The sequence below is a fragment of the Zingiber officinale genome, chromosome 8A (genome assembly GCF_018446385.1).
Source record: "Zingiber officinale cultivar Zhangliang chromosome 8A, Zo_v1.1, whole genome shotgun sequence".
Classification (NCBI taxonomy): domain Eukaryota; kingdom Viridiplantae; phylum Streptophyta; class Magnoliopsida; order Zingiberales; family Zingiberaceae; genus Zingiber; species Zingiber officinale.
In genome coordinates, this window is record NC_056000.1 from 23,991,628 (window position 1) to 24,008,871 (window position 17,244).

At 36.0% G+C, this 17,244-nt stretch overlaps 1 protein-coding gene across 2 annotated transcripts; it reads right to left on the minus strand.

Moving 5' to 3' along the window:
- Positions 1–604: 604 nt before the first annotated feature.
- Positions 605–11,769, minus strand: LOC122008004. 2 transcript variants are annotated; one of them, XM_042563567.1, is made up of 8 exons: positions 11,541–11,769; positions 10,325–11,455; positions 5,924–6,036; positions 4,287–4,877; positions 3,895–4,204; positions 1,715–1,880; positions 1,110–1,212; positions 605–1,029 (listed from the first exon to the last, which is right to left on the minus strand). In XM_042563567.1, the coding sequence occupies exons 2-8, from the start codon at positions 11,438–11,440 to the stop codon at positions 912–914; spliced, it is 2,517 nt and encodes an 838-aa protein (XP_042419501.1). In that variant the 5' UTR covers positions 11,441–11,455; positions 11,541–11,769; the 3' UTR covers positions 605–911. The 2 variants fall into 2 exon arrangements, with proteins under 2 accessions (XP_042419501.1, XP_042419500.1); XM_042563566.1 differs by having other exon boundaries at positions 10,325–11,769.
- Between the last annotated feature and the right edge of the window lie 5,475 nt (positions 11,770–17,244).

Consider the following 17,244-nt stretch of genomic DNA (forward strand, 5'->3'; position numbering starts at 1 on the left):
CAATGAACATGCAGGATCTTCTCTAATCAAGAAGATTTCAGACTAGAGGATCTAACCTCGAAAATGATGTGTTATTCTTTCCCCTTCTACCTTCCCCCTCCCCTTCCCCTTCTAGCTGTTTAAAAATATTTCTTTAAGTGTTTGGGGCTGTACAACCTAATCGGAACTGAGCAGACACCGTCCCTTAACATTTTTGTTACGATTCGATCCAAATATAAATCAAATAATATAAGATTTGCTCAGTTTTATCAATCTGAGAAAAAAAGGAAAATACAAATTTATAAGGTTCACTCAACTCATTGTTATTAAAAAATTTATTATCATAATATCTTTAACTTGTTTTCTGTACTTTAGCTGTTGCAGAAAAGTATTGGATTAGAAATGATGTTATTTTTTTTAAACTTACAAATGGATGCCAATAACTAGACAAGTTCACTTGCAATGGGGAAAACAATGCAAAAGAAAACACTATCGAACAAAAATTAGAATAAACACGTAAATGAACTAATAAAGTCATATAAAATCATCACTTGCCTGAATTAACATGCTTATTCCTATTAGGAGGCATATCAGAAATGTTCTTGATTCCCAGAGAGAAAGGATGTTGAAAAGGAATATAAATTTCATTATGGTATGTCAATGATGGCCTAACCTTTTCTCTTGTACAAGTCTACAGAACTTCCTAGGAACATCTCAAAATTAGTGACCGCTCCTTTACAAGTCTGCTCAACCTTCCCACATTGCAAAACCAATGACCCTTTTTAACAAATTTACTCAAGTTTGCCGCATCTCAAAATTAATGATCAGTGTATGCCTAGCGCAAAAGAATTCTCAATACTATATACAGATAGGCCACCGACTCCTAATTCCTAAAAACCTCATGGCTGTTGCATCTGCGATTAGGTTTTATTTTACAATACAGAATAGGCGCGAATCACCTCGAGTATCGGTGCTCGGCACAATGGGCATCTACCTTCAGTACGAACCAACTCATTAGCACATTTCGAACAAGCACACATGTGCCCGCATCTGATGCAAAGAAGCAACATGGTGATTAAACTAAAGCATTAGGGTTTAATGTTCATAACGCATGAAAAGACAATGATCACCTGTAAAGAAGAGAATCGATGGGACTATCACAGCATATGCAACAAGTTCCTCTTCTTGCTTGTCCCCATTTGGATGTGTCTTCCCAGTGCAATTGTTCCTCCCCTATGAAAGCATATTCACAGCTTTTTGAGTGTAGTAGATGGTTCGTTATAATAGGAAATAACCATTCTAAAGTAGAATGATCTTGGATTTAACAGGAATCCCCTGAGGCCATATTTAGTAATTCAAGAAATCAGTTAACAACAACCAAGATCCATCTCCATATTTATGGAGATTATCACACAGCTTAACCTGACTTCTACTCTGAATTACGACCCTTGACTCCTGTTTTTCAGATATTTGCAATGATTTATTTTCTTAGTTACATATATCAATTTGTCCTCGTACTAGCAGATCAGGAACCTGAGTTACTCCAATCCAAGTAAAGGATATTGGATCTGAAAAGCCGATTGGCATCTTCACATGATTTGATGCTTACATCGAATCATATCATTATTTTTACATGACTAGAAATTCAACTATGAAAAAGTAAGTTTATATGGCCTGATGACTCATTTTTATACAGAAATAGATTTGCTTCATTACTAAAACAGCTTTTACTAACCTTGTCCTCCAGTGCGACGATTTAAAGCTGCTGAGACTTCCTGTCTGACTGCACGTTGTAACTCAAGCTGCATATCCATGCATGCCTCCACCATTTGCTGCATATGATTCATTCCCTCTTTAAGCCTAGCCATATCAGACCTTAGATCATTAATAACATCCCATTCCTGCATAAATAATGCTAGAGAATCATCAATTCGGCAATAACCAAAGAAAACAAGGGATCATAAGTATGTTACACTGAGCTTGAGTAAATGATAAAAACATCAAACTCATTAGACATCAGCATGCATAAGAAGAAAAGTGATCCAAAACTAAATGCTATCCAGAGAAAATTCAACAAAGATTGTATGTTAAGATATAACAAAGCTCTTCTAGTTCCGTTTAGACAGGCTGAGAATGTTTCAAAAAAAGAAACTTTCGTCAGATGACATAGGAAAACTAGTCTAAGACATTCCTAATCTCATGCCTATATTTATATTGAATTGGTTGTTTAGATAGACATAGTGGGTTATAAATATACATTGTAGTTCTATACAATATAATATAGAACAATATTTTCAGTCCATATCTTCACTCTCCTCTCATGCTCTCCCAGTTGTTGCCTCCTGCTGCCTACACGAGGCCAAGCTGGAAATTGTTGACCAAGTGAGGCACAAACACAATGACATCGCTGTTGAGGACAGAAAGATGACTGACAAGAGATTGAGCGGTGATGCCTCCCTAAAACCTATCTGCATTTCAAAGGAGAAATAATTGATCAAAATGTAGCAATATCAAACGGGAGAGAAACCTTCCTCGATTACAGTCACCAGCAATCTATGCAAGCAGGGTACATGCTTGTTTGCACCACATGACATGACACCAACCTCAACCCACACACTATCCCTCCAGGTGACCAATCAACCAATGGCTCGCAACCCAAGAAGCTGAGATCTCTACCTCCTCTTCTAAACAGAAGGTTTACTGTGGGGATTGGGTTGGCTACACCCTCTCACCAGATATGAAGACTCATAGCACATTTGTTTTTTTCAGAATTATTTTACCAGCTTCACTTTCTACAGTCGAAGAGGACCAATCTCAACTTTCTTCAGTAAAATTGGATCACTCAACAAAATGGGGTAGACGAAGATTGAGCTTTTCATGATCTCTCAAACAGTTCAAGGACCCTTCAAATATGAGAATCCAGATTTGTCCATAGTACTAAGTAGAGGGGGGCTTTGCTCAAAACCTAACCGCCAAAGCCACTATGACCTAACGCCAGAACTAAGTGGATAGAATGCCCCTCTGCTCATAACCTGATTACCAAAAATACTGCAACATAATGGCAAAACAAGCCAGAGAGGAGCATGTCTTTGATCATAACCCAGCCACCAAAACTTGTGTGAAGACTTTTGGAAGATATGAGCACCGCCACTACCAGTATCTGTTTGCAACTCAACCATGAGCTTATGCAGACACAGGCAGTACCACAAACAACCACCACTCTTGATCCAACAGCCTACCAACAATCATACCTTATGCGGGCAGAAACACAATCACTACTAGCCTCTATCCATGATCAGACTATCAGTGAACTACTTCAACTATCTCTACGTAGATCAAGGTCAAAGGAATTGTTGCCTACGTGCTCCATTAACTTAAGTTTTGTTTCATTTTTATGTGAATATAAACTTAACTATTTCTACAATATTACCTTCCCCAAGTTTTAAAGACTCACTTCGTATAGTGCAAATTTCAAGCTATGACTTCTTAGCATCTCTCTTAATGTAGCATCATGATTTTAAATAGCCTTAATTTGGCTTCTTTATTCAAGAAGCCTGTAACAAGTCAAGTCAATACTCCTAAATTGCTAAGCCATCAATGTTTCAGACAAAACAATCACATGAACTCAATGTGACTCATTTTCAGTGAAAATCACTAAGTTATATTTGGTAATTTGGCAAGAACCATTTTTCCCATGACAGAATTTAAAAGCAATTGAAGACATTGAACTACCATATCAGAAATACTTTCAAATTTTTTAGTTTAAAAAGAAGCATCTGTGATAATACTTTGAAATTTATTGGAATATGAATCATGTGAAGTGCATATGAATATTTCCAATCCTGAATATTGAAAATGATTAAAATTTGATTGTTTTGAAAGCAAATTTTGTAAGTCAATAGGGAGAGAAATTACTGAATGTTGAAAGCTTTGTCGAGTCCAATTTGTGTGGTGCAAAGTTGAGTGCCATAATGGTCGTGGGGGTGGGGGTGGAGGTGGTGGCACCGGTGGAGATGGCAGTGTAGGTGGAGCCACACTAACAGCAATTTGATCTTGAACTAAATCATCTCTTTGTTGTCCCTGATCTACCTCTATCGAACCTGATGCAGATGCCATTTGTAAATCCCAATCAAATGGATTTCGTTCCTGACGTTGAGCATAAGACTCTATTAGTTGGTCTAAACTTTCCCGAAACTCACTACTGAGAAGATTTGAGACACTTCTCCTGCAAAATAAAGGTAATTGAATTAGCATATATTATTTTGTGTGCATGTTTTCTGCATAGATATTTAATGATTAACAATGACCTTCTTAAGAGTTCCCTAAGCTCCATGCTATATACATTATCATCATCAGGCAAAATAAATCTGTTAACTCTTCTGACTGTAAAGGACTGTTGATTTTGTAGTGAATCCAAAGATTCATCCTGCCATATGGGTACTGCCTCTTGTGAGTCATCTTCTCGCCAATACTCATGCACTTCTTCATGAGTATTATCTGCACTCCCTTCAGGTGTGTCATGAGGTTGCATATAGTCTATGTTTTCTTGCCAACTTTCTTCATAATCATCTTCACTACTCTCATTTAGCCTATCTTCAGTATATTGATGCCAGATCTCTTCTCCGTGTTCTGCATCCTCCTGCAAATCCTCTGCTTGGGTTGCATCTTCTGTCCATTCTGCATTTTCACTTTCTGTGTCATTTTCCATCTGATTTGTTACTCGGTTTGCCGATGCGTACAACTCATTTTCATCATCCACACGGTCTTGATCAAGGTCATTATTTGACACTTCCACCATACTCGAAGAAGATGAACCATTTCCATTGTAATTAATTTCTTGAATGCTCAGAGCACCAGATTGACTGATTGTTCGATCTTCTTGAGAGTGCAATCCTTCCCTAGTAACAAAAAGGATTCACCATTAACTACCCTTCCAGCATTCCAGATATAAGTCAAATAAATGTAATATATATATATATATAAAGTTCTGATATGCTGCATACCCTGACTGCGTGTATGTGGGCAATTGAGTGGGATTCCAGGTGCCCGAATCACTTCCGGATGGGCACTATTGCCAGGAAGTGATCCGAGCACCCGGAATCCCACTCAGTTGCACACATGCGCACAGGTGGGGTGTATATATATATATATATATAACTTTCTTCAACAATAAAAAATATGGGGTAACTGATTTAACTTCATAGGAACCTTAAATAACCGATCATGATGCCACAACAATATAAAGGCACTCAATTGATGTTTAAAATAAATGAAGTATCTTCTATAGATGTTACATAACTATATGGAAACATGCATTATCAATTGACTTAATGTAATGAGATGAAGTCTCTTTTATTGGATTTTACAATAACCTGATCTAAACATAATTCAAACAAAATAAACTGTGCTTAAACAAAGTTTCGTGACAAAAAAAAACAAAATTATATTTCAAAGTCCATGAAAATATAGCATAAATGTACTTCAGATCTTGGTTTATTTTTTGGACCAGATTAGATTACATTGGTCTCCTTTGTTAGGATCAAATAGCTAATTTAAAAACAAAAACACTCTCTTAATTCATGAGTACTTGTTTGTCCACAAATTTGTTAATTTAATCAGCTCCATGCTGCAGATTCAGTATGTCATAGAAACCTAGTGAATCCATGATTATGATAACCTTGAATGCAAGGAAAATCAGATACGGGAGAAAATAAAAAACCCACCTTAGAATTTTGCCTCTCTGAATTGTCTTTATTTTATAGAGAAAAATCTCCGAAACATAAAATATACGCAAAAATAGAGTGATGTTGCAGGTAATCTCCTAATGAAATACTAACTAAATTTTCAATAGAAATTTCAGTAAAAATGTAATAAATTGTGGATTCTGATCCAAGTGTGTAAAATAACTGATTCTATTAACTCTTATATGAAAAGAATAGCATACCTCAACCCAGATAAAGGAGGACACTGGCCGAGCTGACGGAATTCTCTACCTACCACAGAAGAGTGTTCCTCACTCTGTGCAAAATTACTCAAGAACCTTTCTTCAAGCAAAGCCTAGGTATGATGACCATACACAAAAAGTGCATCATATTAGAAAACATCTTAACTGCAAAATATCCAAGTAACGTCAAGATGTAAAAATTAGTACCACAATAAAGAATGGCATGTAATCCATAATTGCAAGTAATGTGTGAGCAATCACAGTTGTCAAGTCCTAAAAGGCGTGTTCTTTATTTTTACAGCATGATAGATTCATTCACAACCAGTAGGGTAGCAGAAATCAAAATCCTGACCACATAATTGTCTAGGACTAGATGAAACTTGGACAGACTATCTACATAAGTCTCTTTTATTTCAAATATAATACTTCCAAATATTCATATAAAATGAGATTGTAGTGTCTAGCTGCTAATGTAACAAAAGAAAAACTAAGATACATGGACAAGCCATAGTTGTGAAAAGCACGAGCCCAGCCAGGCGTGCCATTTGTGCCTAAGCAATGACCCAGGTGTCGCGCCATTTGCGCCCAAGCAATGACCCAAGCACAGTACTTGAATGAAACGCGCTTAAGCAAGCACCTTTTGAGAGGTTAAGGCAAGCTTAAGGCATGATTTTCCTCACTGTATTGAAGTTTTATTGTTTTTAAAAAAAAAGTCCAACCCATGTCTTTAAATACCCTTTAAATTAATTAAGTTGCATTAACTTACATGCATGCAACACATTTTTCTTGCTTGACTCTTCCTCTAACCTAGAAAATGAACATCAACCTCTCTTAGTCCCTTGCAAACTTATTTCACTGATTGTCTCTTGCATGACTCTTCCTCTCCCCTAAAAAATCAGCATCAACCTCCCCTCCCCTCTCTTCTCACATGAACTCTTCTCTCGCCTACAACATCAACATCAACGTCAACGTCAATCTTCTAGATTCGGTCTTCTAGATTTGGCTACACTTTCTTTTTGTCACAACGGTATGTTCTTTTCCTCAAATTTAAGTTCATAAGTTTTCTTATCGGTTTTGTTTTTTTTCTTTCATAGAATCAAATTATAAATTAGTTCAAAATTTGCATTCTAATAATTTTGTTTTTCCATTCCTCACAAATTCAAATTGTAAATTAGTTTTGATTTTGTTTTTTTCTTTAATTTGAAATTTGATTTTGATTAAAGATAAACTATTTCAATATTTTAATGTTAGTGAATTTTACATTTACAATATTGTTTAATAGTTGGTGAAATATTTGAATTTTGTAGTAAATATTTTAGGCAAAAATTCCCTATATATGTTTGAATTGCAAAAATTTATCCCTAAAGTGCCTTACTTCGATAAGGTATGCGCCTCACCTTGCGCCTAGTGCCTCAGGCCCCACAACACCTATGCGCTTTTGAGCGTCTCATGCCTCAAATAACTATGGGACAAGCACATATGGACTGACCTTGAGCCCATTCTTTTTTTCTCCTTTTGATGACATATATGAAAGCCCTCTAGCCACCATTTATAAGGGTAGGTTTCAACAACTTCCAAGGCCCATATCAGCCGAGCTATTTGGCACCTTCAATCTCGAGCTCATTCTATTTATATTTTATTATATAAATGTTTTCATAATATCAATATAAATTTATGTAGATTTATGTATTTTCTATCTTATATATATTTTTATATTTATTATATATAAATTTACTATTTTCATTTCTTTTTTATTTTACATACTTTCTTGTTCAAATTTTATGTTAAACACAACTTAAGATTAATTGATGTGGTGGGTTTGTATCTCTAAATGCTATTACATTTTTTTTATTTTTCTTCTTTTCATTGATGCATCTTTTTACAAAAATTTTAGTGCTTATTGTTATTATTATTTCATTTTAATGATATTAATATAGAACAATCAAACTGGTTGAAGCAAGTTGAACAAAAAGCAAACAGTCAAAAAGGAAATGAGTAAAGCTGCCAGATGATTTAGGAAAGCAATAATTTACTTCAAGAAGGAAATTCATTTTCCATGAGAACTTTCCTTCTGGAGAGTGTCAAATCTTCATATTATAACAAAAAACTATAAAACCCATCCAGAGATTTTGTTCAACAAAAATTGAATGAAAAAACAGGTTCCCACCCAAAGCCTGATAAAGGTTTTAGTCTTTTCAAAAGTTGCAGAAAGGAAGTTCAATTTCAGTTGAAAATATTTTCAATTGGCCACAGTCCTCATCATCTAACAAACATTAGTAATAGCGCCAATAAACTCCTACATGATTCAGCAAGAAAAAATTGCACTAATAAACTCTTTATGTATTTCCTCTGAACTATTAGGAATGATTTATTTGATAGGAAAATTGAAGATATGAAAATGTACTCTTAAAAAAACAAAATGTAACACTCATTGTTTGAAACATCATCAAACTGCAATCTAACCTTTTGGTCAATGCAACATAAACATCACCAAACATTTACATTAAGTTCCTGGAAATTACTTTAGAAATTAATTGACTTAATATGACATTCTTTGCCATGGTGATAAGATCAGAAGTCTTTTCCTTGATTATAAAGATTGAATCATAGACAGAAATCTCAGTCAAATGTCCTGGTACCATGTTCGTATTTCAGGTTATTTCAGTAGAGTAAATGAGTTAGTTGAATGAGCCAAGTTTGACCTTTGGGCTTCAAAAGTGTATTGGACATAAAAATTACTAATGAGTACTGTAGAGATACAAATCATTATCATATCAGCAAACTTACAATTTTTCTATGAAATTCAAATAATAAACACTTTTTGGTTACATAAATAGGGAAGACATATATCACATGTTTTATTACTTAAAATACTAAAGGGAGCTAAAGGAAGAACCTGCATGCATTCATGTTCTTGACCAATGAATCATTTTGAAGAAACATGGAAAAAATGGTGTTTGAATCATAGGGGTTGTGCAAATGAGGTCTCACTCTTGTTCTTGTAGATAAGTCATGCGGGTTTATTGCAATAAGATCACAAAGTTTTGAAGAAAAAAAATGAGAAAGCGAAGAATAGGATGACCAAAAGGTATGCAAGATCCATTTGGAATTGCCGTTATGTCAAACCCTTTGAATAAAAAGAAGATAGAACTACAGTTCTATGAAAATTACAGTTACAGTGACTGTCTTCTTACAAAGACGGCATCCAAATAACTTTAGCATTAGTGAATACAAAATCTACCAAAGCATTGAATATAAATTTGTTACTTCAATTTCTTCTACAACATCTAGAACTTTGAAATTGACTTAAAATTTTGTTATTATAATAGCTTGACAGGAAACAAATATCACTTTAACTCTAAAGCTACTACATTTACTTTTGCAAGATCTTTGTCTTTAATCAAGAAATAGCAGACTTAAGCATTTTTGAACTACTCAAATTGTAATGATGAAAAATTGTACCAACTTACCAACAAGAAAGACTATGCAGCCCTAAAACATCATAAATACTTATAAATAAATTCTGAGAAGTTTTAGCTAGATCTTCTCTGATAAGGACAAGATATGCTAATATACTGTTGCTCTCTCAAAAATGTGGTGAACCAAAAGCACGTGGGAAGTTTCACTCCCCACTGTAAATCATTTTTCCAGTTGAATGAACACATCAACCTCAAATGTAAACTTGGTCAATTTCTAGATATAGATTTTTGTTGTATGTGCTTAAATGTGTCAGATTTATTATCCAAATGAGGAGCAGACTTGTATGTAATAATATATTGTCCTGGTATTTTGATATCTATACAAACTATTATATCCAATAATATCCTGTCTTTTCAACCATTTATGTTCGCATCAAGAGAAAAGAAAGCAAATTACCATTAAGATATTTGTTCCCTGAGTGTATTTTAACATTCTACTATATGACTATGGCATAGTCGAAGTTGGTGAATTGACTCATAATATCAGATCTAGGGAGAACAGATTTCTAATTTCGTTACTGTACTGAGAGCATATAATAGCAGTAGTTCCTGAGTTCCAACTATTAGCGTCAATTATCCAAACTTAATCCAACCAATGGTTTTAATGTAAGACTTTATCGATAGCATCATATAGAACACGGATGAAATTGTCAATTTTTGTGAAGCAACTCAAGGACATTTTTACACTTATTGCCACCTGCAATAATTGCAAAACAATGTAAAACCCAGAAAATTTCTCCAGATCATAGTTGTGAAGTTACATTTCTTTGAATTTTGGTATAGTGGCAGTCTATCAAGAGATGTCTGCGCAGATGGCTTTGTGGAATAGATGGTCCCGTGTTAGGATAACTAAACATGATTTTCTTTGTAAAGATAGATGTCTAAGTTACTTCACTGAAGCAAAAGAGTATGTAAAACCCACCTGAATCCGATTGCGGTGAGCAAAGGCAGAGACTGCATGATGTTCGGACAAGCCCTGAAGCTCTCTTTCCCTTTCACGTACCATTCTCATGATCAGATCGAGTCGAGCCTGTCTACCACGTAGCCTTGGCTGCTCCCTCCGGCTTTGCTCTTGTGGATCCACTCGGTCAGTTGCTAAAGCAACCCTCTCTGCCTCCCCTATTCTGTTAACCTGAGAATGTCTTTCCTGGCTCACCATACGCACCCTCTCTCTCACCAGTCGCACCCTCTCCCGTTCGATCTCCCCAAGCCAGTCATTGCCGGGACTCTCGTTCCTCTGTTGTGTGGCTCGCAAGGCTGTGTTGGCTGCCATTGCAGTGCTCATCACCCACCCTCGAACAATCTGCCTCACCCTTTCCCGCTCGCCATTGAAAACATCTCCAAAATCAGGCGACTGCTCTCTACTCGACTCCCTGTTACCAGTGGTCTCTGTCTGTATGGTTGCAATTCCAGACGGCTGGTTGCCCTCTCGGCGGAACTCATTGCCGTTGTCATCGCTCACGCTGCTGCCGAGCCCGGAGCTATCAATCCACTCATCACGGCTAAGGCTTTCGACGCCAGTCCGGAGGTTCTGTGGGGTAGCGGCGGGGGACGGAGAGCGCATGGTCTCACGCTCTCTAGCTGCAGCCGACGCGTCCTCGAGCTCGCGCCACCTCTGTAGAACGGAGGAAGCCCGGACCGCGGCGGGGCGCTCAACGGTAGTTTGCGGCCGCCGCGATTCTCGAAGAAACGAAGAGTCAAGCATGGACACAGCGTGGAGACGGGCGAGCGCCATGAGCTCCGACTCCCGGTTCCTCCTCTCGATGGTGGTAATCATCTCCTCCGCCTGCCGCGCGACCCACCGACTCAATATCCGAGAGTGCAGACGGGCAGCGGCGGACGTCTCCTCCTGGTCGTCGCCGTTCCTCCTTCGGCGACGGGAGAGCTGGTCGGATCCTTCGCTGCCACCAGCGGCGAGTTGGTCGTCCTCGCCGTCACCGGCATCCGCGGAGGAACCGCAAGACGCAAGGGCCGCAGTCATGCACCCATCTATGTGGCCACGAACCAGCTCCTCCAGCCCTCGCCGGAAATTCGACATTTCCTATCTCCAACTCTGCAACTCCCTCAACAAAATCAAAGAGAAATCAAGCAAAAAGTCACCAAACCCTCTCGATTGGAACCCCTAATCAGATGCCTACCCCAATTCAATCGGTCTGGGGACGATGGATGCGGAATAACAAGGTCGACGCCTCGAATCGAAGCCGAAGGAGCAGAGATTCGGAGGCATTCTTATAGAAGAAAGATCGAAATTCGCCTAGTCCAAATCAGAGAGAAAGAGGGCGATTGGCGAGAGAGAGATGGACGAAGAAACAGGCAGAAGCCAGAAGAAGGAAGACGACGGGGAGAAGCGGCGATTTAGATTTTAGGAGCAGAAAAAAAAAACAATGAATATTTATTCGCGTCCCACGTTGATCTCCGGAGAAGGGAACAAAAAGATATGGAGGGCGATCACGTGGTGGGATGGAGATCCGACGGTCCGTATGGCCCCATGCCGGGCGGGCCTCCCGTACGAAGAACACCGTGGTGCCGTGGACGGGTATGGATTGATGTAGACATTCGAGTTGCCGATCCAGCGGCTGATATTTGTTGTAGGGGTAAGTAGTCGTAGATGTGGATGGGTTGGTGAAGCCTGTTCTTTTACTCTTACGGGTCGTTCGTTGGTTAGTGGCCTCTTAATTAGTCTTAAATGATCTCAGCCTGAATCATGTGAAAACATAAATAAAATAAAATAATATCCTCGATTTATCAATAAGCTTCTGCGTTATTTCTAATTTTTATGTGAGATTAATTCATTACTTGCTCCTGCAAGAGAAAAGGAAAATATATTAATGACTAGATTTATTCATTAGTTTCTTTAGTTATATTCAAAAATAAAAAAAAATAATTAAAAAGCACCCTTTATTATTATTATTATTATTATTATTATTATTATTATTATTATTATTATTATTATTATTATTATTAAAAAGGATAACTTTTTTGCTTTTAACGAGAAAAAAATAACATCTTAATATATTTTTATTTTCAATATTATTATAATAACTACCCAGTATTATATATAAAAATCTTTTTGCTAAGTTAATTAAAATTATTTAAATTTGAGTAAAGGCATCATAAATTGTTATAGCAACTATTAGATAACTATTATGACCGCTATAAAATTTTTATGATAATTTTAATTATATTAAAATTATTTTAATCATATTTAAATAATTTTAACTAAATTGATATAATTTTTTATATATAAAGAGATTTTATATAATGTATTTTTTTACCAAATTAAATTAAAAGAAAATTAATTCACAATAACTACTAAATGTTATTGTTGTAGTTACTATAATCTTCCTAAAAATAAGAGAATTTTCTTTATGAAAAATATTATAAGTCAATTTTTTTATTTTTTTAATATCCTTTGACTAAAATAATAATTAACCAAAGTAAATTTTCACCGACTAAAAATGGTATGCACAAAAAAAAATTAAGGAAATACAAAGGATAAATATGTAAAATAATAGGACCTAAAAAAAATGAAATGATAGACATGAATTTATGTGTTTATTTCATTTTTTTTAAAGATTTTTTCTTGTGCATGTCATTCCTTTTTCACAGACCGTTAAAATAAATACAAATTAATTTTTCTTTATTACTTTACTAAGAGATTATTATCCTTGGGCTACAATACAAAGGTAGAGTATCAATATAGTCTCCCAAACCTCTATGATTTGTCTCTAATAATGATGCATTTTCTAGGATGTTGAGTTGTTGGTCTGTGGAGTGTTCATGTGTCTCTCAAATGAATTTATCCTCGTGACTGGTAAAATTTCACGAGATTGAATTGGTAAGACCGAATAGGTTACCTCCAAAATTAAGAGATCAGAATGGTTATATAAAAAAAATTACTAAGATTTTACTAGGTACGGAAGCAGCTCTGCAAAGCATGTTGCTCTTTCTTTCCCCCTAAATCGCTCTGGATAAACAACAGCTAGCGCTAAGGATGGAGGCCCCGGAGGAAGGCCTCAATCGAGCGAGCAGCAAGGGCTCAGCTTCCAACCTTCCCTACTCGACCCGGCCAACTGCGGATGATCTCCACCACTCCTTCAAGTGTTCCCTACGGGAATCAGTGGCATCTTTCAGAGCAGCTATCAGCCTTGCGCATGCATGCTCCATGTTTGCGTTAATGTGGCAGAGACAACAATTGAATGATCCAAAAGCAGAGGCATCCGATCAGCGACTGTGCAGCGCCATTATATTCGCAGCTAAATCGTCTGCAAACTTTATTCGACGTGCTAAATGTAAAGTAAACACCCACTAAGTTGCATGCATGTATAGTAGATCTGTGTGGAAAGAGAAGGAAAATGCTATCATCTGTCATTATCCTTGCTACTGTGTGGCTCTTGGAAGTACATCAATTTGTACATGTGCCATGTTTCTGCTAATCCCTTAATGAGGAGAGATATGTAAGGGACCAAGACCGTACCAATCCTTCAATTCCCTAATCTTTACAGTTAGCTTTTCTTTTCTTTTATCTTCTAACTTAAACTCATTATCGATTAAGTTTGAGCGAGGAATAAGATGATAGATTGTCGAGGCGTGCTCGTAAAGTGCTTCTTATTCAATGATAATGACTGAAGATGATGAAGAATTGATTTAGAATTTCTTTTTGTCGCTCAAACATACATAGTTCTTTTGTTTGAGTTGAGACCTATACATGTTGTAATTTCATGTTCTCGTCTAACTCTTGTAAGGCAATATATTGTTGCACTTATAATGTAGTTTGATAGTATAAATGACTTATAAACACAAATAATCCTTCAAAATTCATGGTGTTTAACTTTATATACGAACAACAAAATCTTCTACTTGATTGAGTAGGAAAGTAGGAGACAAACAGAAAGGAGAGTTGAATGAATAGAGATGACACATGTATGTTGCTTACCACTAAGAAAACGAGGATATGATGGCCCCCTTAATAGTTAACACCAATCATTCGTCTACGAAGTTAAGTCTAAGCTAGCATCCAAAGAGACAACCTTCATTTCATTCATCCACTTAGCTTGGGAGTTTCCTTGATGCGATCATAGATGATATCGTTATCATGTGGCTCCGATAAGATTAGGGTCGGGGAGAGCTCACTTTAGGGCACAGGTGCCCTGTCACCATATATCTCCATCACTTCTCAGATTCATCATCTTGAGCTTTGCTTGTGTCTGTTGTGGCACAAGGAATAATAGTTTTAGTAGGAGGACCTCATTTCATTCTCACTACCACTCACCTTGGTGTATATGAGTGGCCTTTGCCAATGGACCTATTGTGTTGTGTTGCAAGTTCAATGGATCATACTAGGAGAGAGCATTGCAAGATATGGAACGAATTGAATGATTTCGTGGTGCCATTGCAACCATGACGAAATGTTGAGCTTACATTGGACTTGATCATGAAATCTCTTGAGATTTTTTGTTTTTGTTTTTGTTTTTGTTTTAGGGCGAAAGTGATAAGGTTGAATTCTTGTCAACGGTGTCATTATACGAATTTAAGTTTTAAGCACTAGTTGAGAGCCCCCTAGATGTAGTTATTTATGACTACTATGTTAGCATAAAAATTAAAGCAATTAATTGGATACTAGAGTATTGAAACTTGGTGAATGTAGAGTATTGCCGGTCAATTCGTCAGTCTTTGTTAAAATTGTTGAGTGATTTTGTTCCCGCGTGGATGGATTTGAAATTGTATACAAACTTTGCCTAGATGATAATCTTAGGATGAGAACTCACATTCCACTCAAGAACAAATGAATTGGCCTTGTTTGTGTATTGGAACATTAAAAAAAAATAGTGAGTTAAATGCTAAGATGATACTTAAGTTTAACATATTTTTCTTCTTGGTAAAAGTTTGCTTATTTTGGGGGAGTTTGTTTATCCCAAAAGCATAATGTAGTCATCGAGTGCCTTAGTTTGAGAGGTGTGATGTAGCTACTAAAGTCCTTTGTTAAGACAAGCTAACGTTGAATAGGATGACGATTATCCTACGGACTACCGGGAAAAAAAACTAAGAAGAAAACAAGAAGAAGATCCTACTAAAATGAAGAGAATACGATATTTTCTGAGTTTTAAAACAATAAGAAATTTTATTATGAATAAAGGATAATTACTCAACATCTAAACAATACTCTTATATAGAACACAACATAACATAAGATCTAAATAATGAAAATAAAGGAAATAGATGTTTTATCCGAAAAGAAAATAAATTACAATTAACATGTCTTAATTTCAACCTTGTAAAAAAAGAAATAGATCTTTTACCTTAAAAAGAAAAATATAACAATCTTAACTCAAAACAAGGCGGATCTAAACAAATCTTCTCCTATAGATACCAAGAATATTAAAATTATCCTAAATACCCTTAAATGAAAATGACCAAAAATAACGAAAGGACTTTGAAAAGGTGGATTTTCAAATTTTGTATGTGTACCCACCGATAGAGTTTGATTCTAAATCTCGAGTTAAAAGTTATGTCTATTTGAAATTTGAAGAGTCATATTAGACGAGTTGAGCTGCATCACTAGCATAGATGGGTGCTCGGATAGTTAGAGAGGATGAATAGCGATTCTATCTACAATGTTAACTTGTGCTAGCTTTTGCTAATGACTCAGCGAGGTCAATTACGAATAGTTAGTGCAACGTAAGTATAAAAAAAAAAAAAAAGGAAAACACAAACAGTGCTAACACACAAAGTACGTTGTTTAAAATACTCATTCCTACTCTGCAACCTTTGATTCTTCAACGAGTCACTCTCAAAAACTCCACTCTTTTAGAGGTGAAAAAACCTCTTACGAGCTCTTGCAATATTGTGTTCATCTGACCGTAGAACAGATAATGAAAAACATTTGGAGTGAATGTTATCACATGCATCACTGAGCGTCTTTGCTTAGAACATACATTCTCTTTTATTTTAAACAAATTACTTAGTTTCTCTTTCTCTTCTACGTTCTTTATTTTTATATTATTTAGGATGAGTTGGAATGATTTCCTTTTGCCCTCTTGGTACTTATATATTATTTGAAAAAGATTATTAAAGTTTTAATTTAGAGGTTCTTATTCTCTTAAATTGGATTTGAGACTTGTGAGGCTCGTTGTGTGCACAAAAATGTAAAGAGCGTCTGGCTTGATTTGATTAATAGTAAGATTTTTTCGATTGGAAAAAAGATCTCAAGACTATATTAAAATAATTTTTTAACATTACTTTATTTTCTAATGGTTCAAGTGCTAGGATATTTTAGGAGTTAGATAGAGTGATTAGCTCCAATTGCTTCATTGATGATGATTTATAGTGAAAAATTTGAAGCAATGTTAATATTCTTTATTTTATTTGATATTCACCTCCTTTAGGTGAGTAATCCTAGGGTTTATTCTCCTCACTCACAATATACACTATGAAAACCTCTTTCTAAGAGGTAGAAAAAGCTCGTACAAATAAATACAAAAAATATAATAAAAAATATAACAAGAACTAGAAAATAAATATGACAATAAAAGACTTTTATTCTTGATTTCTAGTTGTTATGGATTGTCTCTTAATGCTTGGAAATATAGCACTTTGCTAAGAATCACTAAGAACCGACGAAGAAGTTTGGAGAAGAAGAGTTTTTGGAGAAGAATATTCAAACGCCTTTATATCCCATGGATTAGGGTTCTCAATCGATTATCATATCAAATCCGAGTAAATTCAGCTATCCAAATTTGATTACATGATTGATTCGCTTTGACTGAACCGATTACCTAATTGATTCACCTAGCCTTGTGTTTCTCGCGACAAAGCTCTCAATCAATTGGGCACCTTCCCAAT